Source organism: Giraffa tippelskirchi, chromosome 13, assembly GCF_054371585.1.
Source record: "Giraffa tippelskirchi isolate mGirTip1 chromosome 13, T2T-mGirTip1v1.2.pri, whole genome shotgun sequence".
In the NCBI taxonomy this organism is placed as follows: Eukaryota; Metazoa; Chordata; class Mammalia; order Artiodactyla; family Giraffidae; genus Giraffa; species Giraffa tippelskirchi.
Window position 1 is genome coordinate 117,233,377 of NC_137287.1, and position 17,539 is coordinate 117,250,915.

At 43.1% G+C, this 17,539-nt stretch overlaps 1 protein-coding gene across 22 annotated transcripts in view; it reads left to right on the top strand.

The window, feature by feature from the left end:
- NCOA3 (nuclear receptor coactivator 3) overlaps positions 1-16,827 on the top strand; it is a 122,810-nt gene extending 105,983 nt beyond the window's left edge. For 20 of the 22 annotated variants that reach the window (XM_081559068.1, XM_081559078.1, XM_081559067.1 and 17 more), the window contains 9 exons: positions 3,613-3,879; positions 3,984-4,110; positions 5,353-5,524; positions 11,232-11,525; positions 12,796-12,900; positions 14,403-14,625; positions 15,426-15,600; positions 16,074-16,215; positions 16,522-16,827. In XM_081559068.1, the coding sequence (XP_081415194.1) occupies positions 3,613-3,879; positions 3,984-4,110; positions 5,353-5,524; positions 11,232-11,525; positions 12,796-12,900; positions 14,403-14,625; positions 15,426-15,600; positions 16,074-16,215; positions 16,522-16,533 (1,517 nt within the window). In that variant the 3' untranslated portion in view covers positions 16,534-16,827. The remainder of the gene's footprint in view (positions 1-3,612; positions 3,880-3,983; positions 4,111-5,352; positions 5,525-11,231; positions 11,526-12,795; positions 12,901-14,402; positions 14,626-15,425; positions 15,601-16,073; positions 16,216-16,521) is intronic. The other 2 variants (XM_081559088.1, XM_081559074.1) reach the window with 1 other exon arrangement.
- Positions 16,828-17,539: the final 712 nt, after the last annotated feature.

The following is a 17,539-nucleotide window of genomic DNA, read 5'->3' on the forward strand; positions in this document are numbered from 1 at the left end:
CTCCTGGGCTCTAGAGCACAGACTCAATAGTTGTGGCATATGGGCTTAGCTGCTTCGAGGCATGTGGGATCTTCCCGGACCAGGGATTAAACCCATGTCTCCTGAATTGGCAGGTGGATTCTTTCCCATTGATTGAGTCACCAGGGAAGCCTATACTGTAGTCTCTTAAGTGTGCAATAGCATTATGTCTAAAAAAGAATGTCGTTGTTTGTGTCTGACTCTTTGCGACCCCATAGACGTAGCATGGCAGGCCTCCCTGTCCTTCACCATCTCCCGAAGTTTGCCCAAGTTCATGTCTGTTGCATTGGTAATGCCATCCAGCCATTTCATCCTCTGACGCTGCCCTCTTCTCCTTCTGCCCTCAATCTTTCCCAGCATCAGGGACTTTTCCAATGAGTCAGCTGTTCCCATCAGATGACCAAAATACTGAAGCTGCAGCTTCAGCATCAGTCCTTCCAGTGAGTGTTCAGGGTTGATTTCCCTTAAGATTCACTGGTCTGGTCTCCTTGCTTTCCAAGGGACTTTCAGGAGTCTTCTCTAGCAACACAGTTCAAAGGCATCAATTCTTTGGCGTTCTGCCTTCTTTATGGTCCAGCTCTCACAACCATACGTGACCACTGGGAAGACCATAGCCTTGACTATATGGACCTTTATCAGCAGAGTAATGTTTCTGCTTTTCAACACACTGTCTAGGTTTATCGTAGCTTTCCTGCCAAGAAGCAGCCGTCTTCTGATCTCATGGCTGCAGTCACCATCTGCAGTGATTTTGGATCCCAAGGAGAGGAAATCTGTCACTGCTTCCACCTTTTCCCCTTCTATTTGCCCCTTCTATTTGCCATGAAATAATGGGGCCAGATGCCATGATCTTAGTCTTTTTAATATTTAGTTCTAAGCTGGCTCTTTCACTCTCCTCCTTCACCCTCATCAAGAGTCTCTTTGCTTTCTGCCATTAGAGTGGTATCAGCCACATATCTGAGGTTGTTGATGTTTCTCCCACCTGATTCCAGCTTGTAACTCATCCAGCCCAGCATTTCTCATGATTTGCTCATCATATAGGTTAAACAGACAGGGTGACAGCAGACAGCGCTGGTGTACTCCTTTCTTAATCTTGAGCCAATCAGTTGTTCCATACAGGGTTCTTAACAGTTGCTTCTTGACCTGCATACAGGTTTCTCAGGAGACAGATAAAATGGCCTGGTATTTCCATCTCTTTAAGAGCTTTCTGTAGTTTGTTATGATCCACACAACGGCTTTAGCTTAATTGAAACGGAGATAGATGTTTTTCTGGAATTCCCTAGCTTCTCTAGGATCCAGCAAATATTGGCAGTCTGATCTCTGGTCCCTCTTCCTTTTCTACCCATCTTAGACTTCTGGAAGTTCTTAGTTAGCATAATGCAGAAGCCTATCATGCAAAATTTTAACCTTGACCTTACTAGCATGGGAGATGAGTGCAATCGTCCGATGATTAGCACATTCTTTAGTACTACCCTTCTTGGGAATTGGGATGAGGATTGACCTTTTCAAGTCCTGTGGCCGCTGCTAGGTCTTCCCAATTTGCTGACATATTGAATGTAACACCTTGATGGCATCGTCCTTTAGCGTTTTGAATAGCTCTACTGGAATTCCATCGCATTTGCTAGCTTTATTAACAGCAGGATTCCTAAGGCCCACTTAACTTCAGTCTCAAGAATGTCTGGCTCTGGGTAACTGACCACACCATCATAGTAATCCTGTTCGTTAAGATCTTTTTATGGTTCTTTCTTGTATTCTTTTCATCTCGATCGCTTCGGTGTCTACTAGGTCTCTATCATTTCTGTCCTTTATTGTGCCCATCTTTGGGCAAAATGTTCCCTTGATATTTCCTATTTTCCTAAAGAGATGTCTAGTTTTTCTCCTTCTTTTGTTTTCTTTTAGTTTTATGCACTGTTCACTGAAGAAGGCCTTCTTGTCTCTCTGTGCTATTCTTTGGAACTCTGCATTTAGTTGGATATACTTTTCCCTTTCTCCCTTGGTTTTCATTTCTCTTCTTTCTTCAGCTATTTGTAAAGCCTCCTCAGATAACCACTTTGCCTTCTTGCTTTTCCTTTTCTTTGGGATGGTTTTGTTTGCTGTCTCTTGTACAATATTATGGACCTCTGTCCATAGGTCTTCAGGCACACTGTGAACTAGATCTAATGCCTTGAGTCTTATTCGTTACCTCCACTGAAAATTCATAGGGGAGTTGACTTAAGTCGTACCTGGCTGGCCTAGTGGTTATTCCTGCTTTCTTTAGTTTAAGCCTGAATTTTAATATGAGAAGTTTGATGATCTGAGCCACAGTCAGCTCCATGTCTTGTTTTTTGCTGACTGTATACAACTTCTCCATCTTTGGCTACAAAGAATGTAATCAATTTGATTTCGATATTGACCATTTACTGATGTCCATGTGTAAAGTCATCTCTTATGTTGTTGAAAAAGGGTGTTTGCTGTGACAAGTGCATTCTCTTGGCAGAATTCAGTTAGCCTTTGCCTTGCTTCATTTTGTTCTCCAAGGCCAAACTTGCCTGTTACTCCAGGTATCTCTTGACTTCCTACTTTTGCATTCCAATCCCCAGTGATGAATAGACTATCTTTTTTTGGTGTTAGTTCTAGGAGGTCTTCTAGGTCTTCATAGAATTGATCAGTTTCAACTTCTTTGACCTTGGTGGTAGGGGCGTAGATTTGAATTGCTGTGATGTTGAATGGCTTGCCTTGGAAACGAACCGAGATCATTCTGTCATTTTTGAGGTTGCACCCAAGTACTGCATTTTAGACTCTTTTGTTGATTATGAGGACTATTCCATTTCTTCTATGGGATTCTTGCCCACAGTAGTAGATATAATGGTCATCTAAATATGCCCATTCCCGTCCATGTTAGTTCACTGTTTCCTAAGATGTCGATGTTTATTCTTGCCATCTCCTGCTTGACTACATCCAATTTACCTTGATTTGTGGACGCTAATATTCCAGGTTCCTATGCAGAACTGTTCTATACTGCATCGGATTTTACTTTCATCACCAGAGACATCCACAACTGAGTGTTGTTTCCGCTCTGGCCCAACCGCTTCATTCTTTCTGGGCTGTTAGTAGTTATCCTCCACTCTTCCCCAGGAGCATACTAGACACCTTCAGACCTGGGGGACTCATATTTTGGTGTCATATCTTTTTGATATGAAGCAATGAGCCATGCTGTGTAGGGCCACCCCATATGGACAGGTCATAGCAGAGAGTTCTGACAAAACGTGATCTACTAGAGGAGAGAACAGCAAATCACACCAGTATACTTGCTGTTAGAAACTCGTGAACCGTATCAAAAAAGAATGTACATACCTTAATTTGAAAACATGTTATCGCTAAAATATGCTAACAATCATCTGACAACATAGGGTTGCCACAAACCTTCAGTTTGTAAAAATTGCAGTATATGCAAAGCACAATATAGCAAAGGTATGCCTGTGGTGGCCTGTCAGAAATGGTTGACCGCCCTAATCTGAGAATGACAAAGCACTTTTTTGTCAAGGATCATGTGTCTGATGATTACACCTGTATGACATAAGAATTTCTTTCCAATATACCTCGTTGTTTCTGTTTTAGGTGGACCAAACAGAAATGTGACTGTGAATCAGGCGCCTTCCTCAGGAGACTGGGGCTTACCGAACTCAAAGGCCAGCCGCATGGAACCTGTGAATTCAAATGCCATGGGAAGACCAGGAACTGATTATAATGCGTCTTTACCCAGACCTGCCATGGGCGGCTCGATGCCCGCCATGCCACTTCGATCCAACAGCGTCCCAGGTGCGAGACCAGTGATGCAGCAGCAGCAGCAGCAGCAGCAGCCGCAGCCGCAGATGCTTCAGATGCGTAAGTAGCCCCTTCACAAGAAAAGAAAGCTGGATGTTTTAGGCCAACTTTTGCCATTGACGTATTTGAACATTTACCCCACCCACTTTTTTTTGCTCCCCCAGGGCCTGGTGAGATTCCCATGGGGATGGGGGTCAGTCCTTATGGCCAAGCAGCACCATCAAACCAACCTGGTTCCTGGCCTGATGGCGTGTTGTCCATGGAGCAAGGCCCTCATGGGACCCAAAATAGGTGGGGCTTTATTCAGTGGCTCTGTAGGGAATGGAAGCATTGGATTATCTAGAAGAGGGTTAGAGCATAGGAACAAACCTGGAAGAGAATGGGAAAAACTCTCTATGAATGAAGTACTCATTGCCATTTGTGTGTAAAATAACGCTGAGACAGCAGGCGGTGGTGTTCACCGGAGAGGGAAGAGACAGCACTGTATTGTCAGCCATCAGAACTGCTGAGGGGTCACGCCTGGAGCTTCCACGTGCCACAGTTGTCTCTCATAATGTAGCAGTCCTCTTCCATGCAGAGGGGGATAAACTAGCACTATTTGACAAGCTAAATGGTGCTCGGAGGGTGAGCCTTAGTTTTCTGAAAAGTTCATTATTAAGGATTGGATAATTCTTTTCTAAAATTGTTTAAAACATTTCAGGGATGAAGGTGGAAGTAAAATAAAGCACTCTTCTATTTTTGTGGATTATGCCTGTATTTCATTTTTTAGCTTGGTCAGTAACTTGTTTGCATGAAAGAGGCCACCTGTCAATGTCAGCTCTAACTTGATTGAGTTCTACAATAAATTAAGCAAATGAAAATGAATTGATTTGTTGAAAAGATGGAAGTGTAATTACATGAGTTTATTAGCTTGATTGTGTCTCTGCTCAGGAGAGAGCAAATAGTTTCATCATGGAATTTTTCTGAGGCTGGATATGTTGTCTCGCTCCATGCTTCTGTAATATGTCGGAGAACTGTGGCATTGCTGTGGGTGTGTGGGGTTTGTCAGTATGTGAGCTCTGTGGGCCATGTATGAAACAGTTATTTTGGTAGATCCCCAGACTTGGTTCAGCATGTCTCCCTTTTTTGCCGTTCTTTTGTTGATTTTTCCAACCTGCAAGTGTCCTGTCACTTCTGTTCTGGTAGGGTCTTGAAAACACTGCCCTCTTCGTTCCTCCCATCCTTCTCCCTGCCCCTGCCAAATCTCTGCTATCCTCTAAATACCAGGGGATCTAGTAGTTACGTTTTGGTGCTGGAGTTGGAAGTTGTAAGCTAGATGTGGTGGTTGAAGATGACCTGGTGAGGTTTAAAATGGTGGGTCTTAAATTTAAATTGATGCCACTTGTTCTCTACTCTGCTGGTTCTGTTAGTTTATAATTAATGCTTGTATCATTTGAGTTATTGCATGTTATAAGTATTGTGTGGGGTTACTTTGCTTATTTTTCCAAAGAGGAAAGGCACCATTGAAGTTGATTACATGTCTTCTCTTTTTAGGCCAATTCTTAGGAATTCCCTGGATGATCTCCTTGGGCCACCTTCTAATCTAGAAGGCCAGAGTGATGAAAGAGCATTGTTGGACCAGTTGCACACACTTTTGAGCAACACAGATGCCACAGGCCTGGAAGAGATTGACAGAGCTCTGGGCATTCCTGAACTTGTAAATCAAGTAGGTAGCAGTACCATGGAAGTAGAAGAGTATGTGTGTGTGTGAGACGCCATGTATGACAGAGCTCTGGGCATTCCTGGACTTGTGTACCGTGGAAGTAGGGGGTGTGTGTGTGTGTAAGTAGGGGGTGTGTGTGTGTGTGCATTGCTGGACTTGTGTACCATGGAAGTAGGGGGGGTGTGTGTGTGTGTGTGTGTGTGTGTGTGTGTGTGAAGCCATGTAAGACAGACCTCTGGGCATTCCTGAACTTGTGTACCGTGGACTACAGAACTACAGAAATGATCCAGTAAAACCAGTATACGGTTTTTAAAATGCTGCTTTTTGCATATGTTAGTTGAATCCTTATTTTTATAATTAACTTCTCTTTACTACCTGGCAGACAAGTGTATACTCTGAGGAGGCAGACTTTTTTTGTGGTAAACAAAACCTGTTCACAGTGGTAGATCTGTAAACATCTCAACACTACCATCTCCTATTTGCAGTTATCTGTTCAGCTGTATGAAAATATGCCATTTATGAATCTATTTTTTGAAACATAAATTTTGTAGTGGATCTTTTCATATACAGGATGCATGTTTGGGGGCACTGTTTCAGTCTGTGGGTTCAGTGATAAGCGGGGAATGATCCTTGGTTCTCAGGCTTTGTTGGGAAACAGACATGTATAGAAACGTGTGTACTCTTATGGGCAGCACTCTATAGGACGTTTTAAAGGGTGGGTGAGAAACACAGAGCAGTGATGATGTGCTCCTGGGGCACCGGCCACCTGTGACCCTGCTGGGGAGGAACGGTGTCTTACTGGCTGGGGGAGGACGTGAGGGTCACACAAGGACCAGGAAACTAACTGCCACTAGGATTTTACTGAGGCTGAAAATAGCTTTCTTTGTTCTCATGATAAAATAGTTAATGGTGCTTATGTAAGAATCTGACAATCACAAAAGTCCATATGTTTTTAAAAAGTTGAACATCCTCCGTAATCTTGGCACAAAGAATCGTAAGTAACTTTTGAGTGTATATATAAAAAAAGAGAGTAGACTTAAAATACTTTGGTAGCCTGTTTTACCTTAAGAAAGTCATCGTCAGTCATCTTTTTTGTTTAATATATACATCTTTAATGATCAAATAGTATCCATTTTATTAAACACTGTTTAACCAGTTATCTACTGATGAAAATTTAATTGTTCCTAAGTATTGTTATAATTCTGTGAATTACTTACATCTTGTTCACGGAGGCTGTTTTCTTAGCCACAATCCAAGAGAAAGGATGATTGGGTTAGAGTGCTTATTTTAGAGGTTTATCTACATACTCTCAGGTGGTTTTCCTGAACGATGGCACAGCTGCTTTTCTACAGCCGAGTGTGGTGACTCCAGTCCGTCACCTTCACCAGCACTGCTGGTGTGGCCCACGAAGATGAGAGAACCCACAGAGTGAATGAGCAAGTGACTGGACAAGCGCTGAACATGATTGTTCTTTCCAGTCCTTGCCAGTCTAATGGCCATCACAGATTATTGTTTTAAATCGTATTTATGTATTTAGCAAGACTGAACATATTTTGTGTTTTTTGGCGATTGAGATGTTTTTAATAGTTCTGATGGGTTTTTATTTTGTTGATCTCAAATGGTGCTTTTTGTTTAGCTATTGATTTCCTTGTTGATTCCCAGGTGGCTCAGCTGGTAAAGAATCCGCTTGCAATGTGGGAGACCTGGGTTTGATCCCTGGGTTGGGAAGATCCCATGGAGAAGGGAACAGCTACCCACTCCAGTATTCTGGCCTTAAGAATTCCTGTAGTGCAAAGGTTGTAAAGAGTCAGACACGGCTGAGCGACTTTCACTTTCATTTTTCTTTGTTTAACAAATACTTGTCTTCTGTATGCCAATCAGTCTTTTCTTGGAGACTGAGGAGCAATAGTGAACAACTTAATTTCCTGCTACCAGAGCTCAGGCATGGAACCACACTGATAGAAGTAGACATGATGAAGGAGCTGTTAAGAGGAAAGGCATGTGATGCTGTGAGACCATTTTATTTAAGGAACCTTTTCTTAGGGTGGGGGGGAATGTTAAAATTTCTCTAAAAAGCATGTTTGCAGGATGACGGTTAACTTGTCCAATGTGTTGTAAATAGTTTGCCAAGTTTCTTTTAGCAGGAGCTTGTTTATAGTTCATTTATAGTTCATTCTTTAGTTTAAAAATATTTCTGTTTTCAAATCCAGGTTGATGAGATAGATATTAACTGGGGACTGACTCGAATAAGAAAGGTTTTTTTGGAGAGATGACCTGTAAGCTGATACCTGAAGGATGAGAAAGAGCCAGGCTGGGCAGACAGCTTAGGGGAAGGATAGTCCAGAAGAGGAACAGCTAACTCAAAGGTGCTTAGCTAGGAAAGAGCTTGTAGGTTCTAGAAGTGGCTGAGGTTGGTGAGAGCAGAGAGGGAGTGGTGTGAGCTGGGTGGTGGTGGTGGGGGGTACTTTCTCTGTGTGTTATGAAGCCATGGAAGGATTGTCAGCAGAGTAAGGATGAATCCAGTCTTCCTTTTTTTGTTATAATTTTTATTTTTTAGCTAAGTGATCTGTTTTTAAATTAAAAATAAAATGATAGAAAAAATATGCTTATGGAAGAACCACAGTCCTTTGCCGCACTGGAAGATAGTGAAACTCACCTCTTTATTTTGATAATATTTCTAAGAAATATGCTTATGCAGCTATTTCTTTTACCAGCTTCATTCCGTCTATTGATTCCTGGATTTGAAAGTTGACTACACATTTATAGTCCCTTATCTGAACCTGGGTGTCAGATATGCTTTGAAATTGAGGAATTTGGGGATTTTAGAAGAGTAGAATGGTGCACTGGTACACTATATATTACAAAATATTCTTTATAAAGTTTTGAGCAGTACTATAATTTTGGGGCAGTAGCCTGTGATCAAACGAGCTAATAAATCTACAGCAAAATACATAATCACACTAAGTGGGATATTATAGAGATTATGTATTGCTTCATACAGGTTCAGGCCAGGTTTTGCTGTAAAATACATTGGATTCTAATGAAAAAGTTTTAGTCTTTTTTTTTTTTCAGAGCTTAAAACTTTTTTGGCATTTTAGATAAGAAACTGTATATCTGTATTTATATCCTGTTCCTCCAGTAAGCACCCCCATGCCTGTACCCACTGCATACACAGGGGCACATATAGTCTCTACCCTCAGTGTAACTGTGTCAAAAATTCTAAGTTGAAAATAATTGCCTGTTATGAAAAAATAGTTTCATAGTTTCTGGCATCCAGTGTTGTCCTTGAGTTTTATTCCAGGCTGATTCCTCTACTTTTGTGTGCTACCCATTTTCTGGAATTATTTAGGAACCTTTTCCCTCTAAAATTCCATGATTCCTTGTCTTGATATGGGTCTTGTTTCATTCATTCTGCTGTGTATTACTAAGAGACAAGCAGATATTCCCTTTGATTTGAGGGCATTTTAAAATATTTCTTCAATGATTTTAATCTTTTTTTTCCTGATCTCTCTGGGCTGTCTGTTGACATGTTGGATGTTATATGGGTTCTGTGGTGGCTTTTTATTTTTTTTTTAATCTTCTGTACTTTTAAGTTACTTCCTGTTTGAGTCATTTGGATATTGGAAGCTTTCATAATCAAGTATCTGGTGATCCTTGAGCATCTTTTTATATTTGAGAGTGCAGGATCAGTTGTCTTCGCTGAGAGTGACTAACTGGGGGTGGGGAGACCGGCCTTTATCTCAGATCTCCCCAAATTGCTGCATGTTGAATTGTCATTGTCCCCATCCCCCATACAGACTTTTATATAGATTTTCTAGGGAAGACTGTTTCTTTCCTAGAAATTTTTAAATTACCTGGTTGCATTTTGGGAGCTGGGATGGGGAGGCAAGTTGATGATCCTGTAGTGCTTAAGATAAAAAGTTCTAAAATATAAAATTTTACTAGAAATTATGAGGATCTAAGATTTCCTGTTTTCATTCCCTGCCCTGCTCCTGCCCTCTTCTGGGCTTGGTGTCCCTGAAGCAAGGCCTTGTGGAAGTAGGTGGAAGATACGGCATTTGGAGTTGGGGGGCTCCCCTGCTCTGTGCTCAGTCTCCTAACCAGCCCCTTGTCTGGGCACACTCGTTGACCTTCTGCCACCCACAGTGGAGTGCTGCCCTAGCTCCACGGGAGACATTGACTCAGGCCTCAGGGGGGTTATCTCTGCAGGTAAATGGTTCTCAGTTTCTCCTTTCTGTCTACCATATGCCTATTCAGTTTATTTTATCTTGTTGCCTTCAATATTCTCTCTCTCTCTCCTTTTTTTTTTTATTTTTTTGATAATTACTACCTTTTAACTTGTTTACTGTCATTTTACCAGGGTTAGCAAGAGAAATATAGGTGTGTTATATTAATAGTGTGATTTACTTTGTAAACAGAAATGTTAGATTGCTGTCTAGAAGAGGCACAGAGTAGAGGTGCCTTGGGCAGGGTGATGGCAGTGGACTGATAGGAAGAGAAGCCTATCCGATATGTCACCGAGGAAAAGCTGACAGGACTTGGGCTGTGTGTGCACACGTGTGCACTCGCACACTTGGGGAGGAGACTGTGAGAAATCGAGGTGCTGGCGTTTAGTTCCGGGTTCATGATGTTGCCGTGTGTTGTGAGTAGTGAAGACTGAAGGAGAATTGGGCTTTTTTTTTTTTCTGTAGGAAGAACTTGATAATCAGGCCTTCTGTCCTCTACATGTTAGTTTTGAGATGCCTAGGACATCTGGGTGAAGATGTTGAATGGGCTTCTGCATGAGCACAGTTAGTGTCTGAGGCTCTAGAGCTGGAGACAGACACTTGACAGTCGTCACCAGTGGAAGAGAATACCGCAGTGGGAAAGATAGCGGGAGAAAAGAAGAGGGCCTGGGGCAGGTGAACTCTTAACAGTCCTCCAGGGAAAGGCCCGAGAGGGGCAGAGCATTGAGAATGGTGTCACGGTCGCGGGGGGTGAGGTGTGCTTTAGGACGAGCCGGGGTGAGGGTGTTGACAGCACACATGGCACTCCATCCCTGAGGACGAGAAGATAAAGGCCAAAGCAGCACCTGCCTGGCTTTTCTTATCTTAACGCTGCAGGCTGTCCCCTCCTTCAGAGTGTTTAGTGTTTCTGCTGGACGTTACTTTGTGTGGTTAGCATGCAGAGAAGTGATACCTGGCACATACCACTCAATAAATACATGTTGGATTAATAGTTTTCTCTCTTCTCAGGTACAGATAGTAGTGGACGACTGACCACCTTTAGGTTTTGTTCATGTGGTAACTACACCCCAGAGGACATGAACTGTTGTTGATTTACCTGTCTCTACTAAATTTACCTCTTACCACCTTCGAAAACATTCTTGGGCAGAGTACATGAGAATTCATTGTTGGTACAGAAATCTTGTTTGGAAGAAATAGTATTTCTCCAGGTACTCAGTACTTTGTTGGTATTCGGCTCAGAAAATATTCAAGCATCTCTCTGTGTGAGACCCTGTGCTCCATGGGCACTAGGACATAGCCATCAAAAGATGGCATGGTCTCTGTTCCATGGCATGGAACTTCAGACAGTAAGCTTGATTTTGGTGTTGAAATCCTGCAGCACCCGTCATCACATACATTGACTTTATTTTTCACCTCTTTTAGTGGGTTTGGTTTCTGTTGTTTCCCCCTGTACTTCCCCGTTCATTTATGTGTTTGATGTTTAGGGACAAGCTTTGGAGCCCAAACAGGATGCTTTCCAAGGCCAAGAAGCAGCAGTAATGATGGAGCAGAAGGCAGCATTATATGGGCAGACGTACCCGGCGCAGGGGCCTCCGATGCAAGGAGGCTTTAACCTTCAGGGACAATCACCACCTTTTAACTCGATGATGAATCAGATGAACCAGCAAGGCAGTTTTCCTCTCCAGGGAATGCACCCTCGGGCTAGCATCATGAGACCCCGAACAAACACTCCCAAGCAACTTAGAATGCAGCTTCAGCAGAGGCTGCAGGGCCAGCAGGTAACCAGTCATACACCCATTTCCCTTTGCCCGCTTCCTCTCCCGTTTTCGGACTGTGTTCTTCCATCTCCTGCCACTGGCTCTCCGTCCTTCCTCAACTAAAGAAATTCCTTTTGTTTTCATTGCTGTGTAACATTGTATTTGTATGGACAGTTCCTTGCTAGGGAGTGGTTGTACTAGAATTGGATACCTTTCTGTAAGAATATTCTGCTGTACAGGTTGAAAAATAAAAAATGTCAGGATTGCTCTTGGGGGAGAATAGTGTTTCTTGATGGCTTCATAGCCTTAGAGATAGAGAGTTTTTATTATTAAAATGTCCTTGCTATTAATAGACAGGTATTGAAATCTTATTGGCTTCCCTGAGCTCAGCTGGTAAAAAATCCGCCTGTAGTGTGGGAGACCTGGGTTTGATTTCTGTGTTGGGAAGGTCCCCTGGAGAAGGGAAAGGCTACTCACTCCAGTATTGCAGCCTGGAGAATTCCATGACTGTGTATAGTCCATGGGGTCGCAAAGAGTCGGACATGACTGAGCGACTTGCACTATACTATGAAACCTTATTGATTTGAGCACTCTCTTTAAGGAACCTCTGCTTTTTATATGTGTTATGAAACTTGAGCTCTCTTAATATCTTTTCCCATTGTTCCTTAGTTCATAACAAATTTTTAGGGATTTAATTGTTTATATTTTTTAGTATCTTTGAGTGTGCAGAGTTCTTAAATGTGGGGAAACTGAACCACATAAGCAGATAAGTGAACTGAGAATCCAGCGAGCTGAGGACTCTTGCGTTGATGTTCCCTAAAGTCAGTGTAGCTACTCAGGAGAGCTGTGTTAATGCGTTCATGGTATCCCTTTACTTCTTACAGTTTCTTTCCAGTAAAAAGTACCTAGGAAGAAGTAACAGAAGTAATTTTCTCCATTGTTACTTTGATCAAATTAAAGGTGTTTCCCCAGTGGCCTAAATTATGCCAGAGAAAATTGACTTTATAAATCCTTTGGGTTCCTGTTGAAGATACTCTTTAAGGTGTAGAATTGTACTTGCACTTTTCCTCCTGATGCTGAACATGAAAGCCTCCTGTGCTGGCCAGGGGCTTTTCAGCACCAACCCTTTTGAAATGTGAGAGTGTACTGGTTCCACTTAGCCATAACTTAGGCAGGTTAATGGGTTTCGAGGTGTTGTCACGATCTTGGTGGGTGGAGCCGAGGTGTAGATAGTTGTTTTGGCCTCATTAATGAGCTCCACTTGCACCCTAACCACCCTGTCTCTCCCCAGTTTTTGAATCAGAGCCGTCAGGCACTTGAAATGAAAATGGAAAACCCCACTGCTGGCGGGGCGGCGGTGATGAGGCCCATGATGCAGCCGCAGGTCAACACCCAGGTGAGGATACGTCTCTTCGTGTTCAGGGCTTGAATGCTCCGCACAGGGCTTGGCCCCTGCCTGACTCTCAGGAAATATTTATTAAACAAAGACAGTACACAATCTCAAATTCCTTGTGTAAGAAACCATCCCAGGGACCCATCACACTTTTCTTCTTCCCTTCATCTTTTCCTGTTGGTTACTAAGAAGAACCAGAGGAAGAGGTTCTTTTTTTAACCACCAATTCAGGTTTTTAAAGTTAATTCCCTTTGTGATCACATGCTATGTTGTGAAACTGCTACCACTTACTTTTTAGGAATTGAAAATAATAAATCTGTAAACTTTTCTCTGTTCCTGGATTGTGAAACTACATGCTCACTGGGTAGAATTTGGTATAAGAAGTCTAAAGAAGAAAAAAAATTTCATAATCCCACTGTCAGTAAGTCTTTGAGATGACTGATGCTATGACCATGGTAGGAAGGATGTTCTTAATGGTCTCTGCCTCCAGCCCAAGCTGGACGCTGTATTAAGGCATTTCCATAATGTGCACAAGGCAAATGACTAAACGAAAATCCCTTACTGTGGTTTGAAGTACTGTTAAACATCAACAGCTGTGAAATGCCTGGTTTTCACTCTCTCAGGTGTGCTTGGAAGTATCAGTACCTGTATATTTTCTTGATAATCAGACATCCTGTATCAGTTGAGCTAGGATACTTTCTAAAAAGGTGATTAAGGTTTGCTTTTTGGAGATGGTCTCTCCTAGCTGGCAAATCAGTTTCCTTGTTCAGTGCTTTGATGATGTCACCTCCTTACCCTCCCCATCAGAGGTTTAGAGAGACTCCAAGGCCTTCAGGAGTGGATTCCTGCTTGTTTGCGTATAACTGCACTACTTTGCTTTATTTTTGGCTTCTCTTTTGTTTCTCCTCCAAACAGAATCTCATTCCTGCCTGTTTGTTTTATTTTACAGTTTTCGAGAAATTTGTCCTCAAATTCTACTCCTAAATATTCTCTCACTTTGAGGACTGTTTTCTAACTATATTAAAGTGCGATGACTTGTCTGCTTTCATCCCCTGTTGTTGTTGTTTAGTTGCTAAGTTGTGTCTGACTCTTTTGCAACCCCATGGACTAGAGCCCTACAGGCTTCTCTGTCTGTGGGATTTCTCAAGCAAAAATTCTGGAGTGGGTTGCCATTTCCTTCTCCAAGGGATCTTCCCGACCAAGGGATTGAACCTGCTTCTCCTGCTTGGCAGGTGGATTCTTTACCACTGAGCCACCTGGGAAGCTGCTTTTGTCCCTTAGCCCCCAATAATACTGAGGTCCCTGTTCTGCTCCCCCAACACCCACCCCCATACCAAGTCAGAAAGCTGTTACCATAATGAGAATTGGGCATTTCCTTTTTTCTAATGATAAAAGCATTGGATGTTTTTTTCTTTGCTACCTAATGTGTTGTGGGTGCACCATACACATGAAACTGGCTGACTCTTGCTATACGTGTGTAATTGTGTTCTTTTCTCTGGTGTTAGGGTTTCCTTAACGCTCAGATGGTTGCCCAGCGCAGCAGAGAGCTGCTGAGTCATCACTTCCGGCAGCAGAGGGTGGCGATGATGATGCAACAGCAGCAGCAGCAAACCCAGACCTTCAGTCCACCCCCGAATGTGACTGCGTCCCCCAGCATGGATGGGGTCCTGGCCGGGCCTGCCATGCCGCAAGCTCCACCTCAGCAGTTTCCATACCCACCAAATTACGGTACGCTTGACAGTGATCATGGCTACCCCCAAGTACCATTCCTGAGAACGTAATGTTCACTAGATGTGTTGTATGTTGAAAACAAATGCTATTCACTCTCCTATAATTTCATAAGAGAAACAGATTAACTAAAAATAGCAGAACAAAACTGTCTACTTCAGTGCACAGGTGATTGTCATTGAGGTAGATGATCGCTCAATAGTTGAGGTTTTTCCCCCTCGGTCTTGTTTTTTCAGTTCCTCACATCTTAATTTGGAAGAAAGCCTTACCAGGACGTGCCCGCCCCAGCATGTCCCAGCGTAGTAGAACTCTGCCATTGCTGAACAGGGAGAGGGAGGCACTGGGTAGGCTTTCGAGTCCCTCTCCTTGATGGCTTGGGCATATTAATTACAGTCATGCCTCTGTGAGGTTCCAGAAACATGAAGGAGTGGGGCTCAAGGAATCTCTTGGGGAGCTGACATCTGAGGGTGCATCCCTCAGCCAGGGACAGCATCCCTATGCTCTAAAGAGGGCTGGAGGGCAGAGGGCCATGACCTAGTGTCCTTGCATCAGAAAGCTTACTGGGGTGGCTGCCCTTAGGGGGATCCAGATGGGGGTGTCTCTGTGGGAAGCCTGTTGCTCTGGCTGTCTCCTTGGGGAGAAGCAAGAGTTACAGATAGGCAGCATCTTTATACCTTACACTTAACCACATTCCCCCACCTTAAAAAAAAAAAGGAACCTCAAGTTTCTATAGAAAGCTGATATTCTAGGGAGGTAGCATTTGAGCGTTGTAATTTCTTTTTCTTCTTTTTTTTTTAAAGGGATGGGACAACAACCAGATCCAGCCTTTGGTCGAGTGCCTAGTCCTCCCAATACAATGATGTCATCAAGAATGGGTCCCTCCCAGAATCCCATGATGCAGCATCCTCAGACCGCACCCATGTATCAGTCCTCGGAAATGAAGGGCTGGCCGTCAGGAACCCTGGCCAGGAACAGGTGAAGAACAGGGCCTTCTTTTTTGGCTGTGCCACCAGGCTTGCAGGATCTCAGTTCTCTGATCTGGGATCAAACCCCAGGTCCTGTGCAGTGAAAGTGCAGAGTCTAACCGCTGGACTGCTGGGAAATTGCTAGAACAGGGACTTTGAAAGTCAGCCACTAGAATGTGCCAAAAGTTCAGGGAATTAGTCTCTGTTTTGCAGCCATGCCTGTTTGGATGGGGAGATCCAAAGGCCTGGGCTGATACTAGAGAGTGTTATTTGGCTCATCCATTCTGAGACACCTTCCTACTGTGTGCATATCCACAAGGGTATGAGCACAGACAACTGTGAAAGAGAGAAGACAGGCTGTCTGAGTTTTCTCACTCATGTTCTCTGCTTAAGTACAGCAACACTGATGGAATTGTGGTCTCTGTGTGCTTGTCGTGTGTTTTGAAATTGACCCAGGAGGTAATTTCCCACTTTTCTTTACAGCACCTTTCCCCAGCAGCAATTTGCCCACCAGGGGAATCCTGCCGCGTACAGTATGGTGCACATGAATGGCAGCAGTGGTCCCGTGGGACAGATGAACGTGAACTCCGTGCCCATGGCTGGCCTGCCCATGGGTCCTGATCAGGTACGGGGCTCTGTTCCTTGCCTTTCTCAATGTTTTTTTCCTGTTCTCTGGAGAGAACCAAAGCCTCGACTATAATGTAAAGGTCCTAGGTAGATTTTTAACTAGGATGTTTAACTTAAAATATATAATCCTTGAAAAAACTTTTGGTTTGAAGGCATCAGGCCATTTGATACTTTCAGCAACCTGGTATCTAAGGACTGAATCAGTCAGCCAGAGCCATGTGGCAAGCCATCCCTGGAGACATAGGGATTCTTTTCTGTTGGACCAAGTGTGTGTTTTACTCATGTTTCTTCTGGTTGCCAACAGAAATATTGCTGACATGTCTACACCATGACCTTCAAGGAAATCACTGTACAAATGACACTGCGCTAGGATTACCAGGAGTAGTGAATCATTGTTCTAGGCACCCAGCTTTGAAGAAAGGACCAGCTTGAGTCTCCATCAACGGTATTTCAGTGATGTCATTTGAGCAGGACTGAATTTTAAGCTGGTGTGGTATCTACCTGTTTTCTTTCCCTCCTCCTATGTATCATGGTGTTTAAAACAAATATTTTTGGCATTCTGCCTTTTGGGGATATGATTCTGGAGGTACGGAGTGTTACTGATCGCAAACTGTCCTGTGTCACTTTTTTTCTGCTTGGCTGTCCAGAGTCTTTGGAAAAAATGGAGGTGGGGCCAGAGAACATGGGAGAAGTCAAGAGATGAGAACACTGGTTTCTTGATAGTTGCAGTACTGGATGAAGAGCATGGTCCACATTCGAGGGTTTTTGTCACAGGCTGTCTTGTGAAGGTGGCATTTCCAGGTTCTCCTTTAAGGATAGCTCCCACCATACTGTTGGTTGTCCTAGGCTTTTTCCTAAATAGGATTTCTATCTGCCCCTAATGTCCTGTAATACTTCACCTCCAGGAATTGTCTTTGGTGTCAGATGGCTTTGCAGAAGGGAAAACAGACGACAGTATTTAATTGCAGCAATGGCAGTTTTTCACTTGCTGACGTGCAGCCGAGTGCACTTTATTTAAAAAGTAATGGATACATGCAATATTCTCTCGGTCTTGAGGAATGGTGAACCACATTCCTAGTTGTTGTCTAAACTTAGCTGTTGGACAAGAACTATGATTTTTGTTGTTGTTTTGAAGAGTACTGGTTTCACCCTTTGCCTATATGGTAGAGCAATAAGCTTTTTGAAAATAAACTGCAGAAACCCCAAGGCCAGGTACTGCATTCTGAATCAGAATTTCGCAGTGTTTCTGTGAATAGATTTTCTCTTGTAAATATGACCTTTAAGATTATTGTATGATGTAACATATGTATATACTTTTTTTT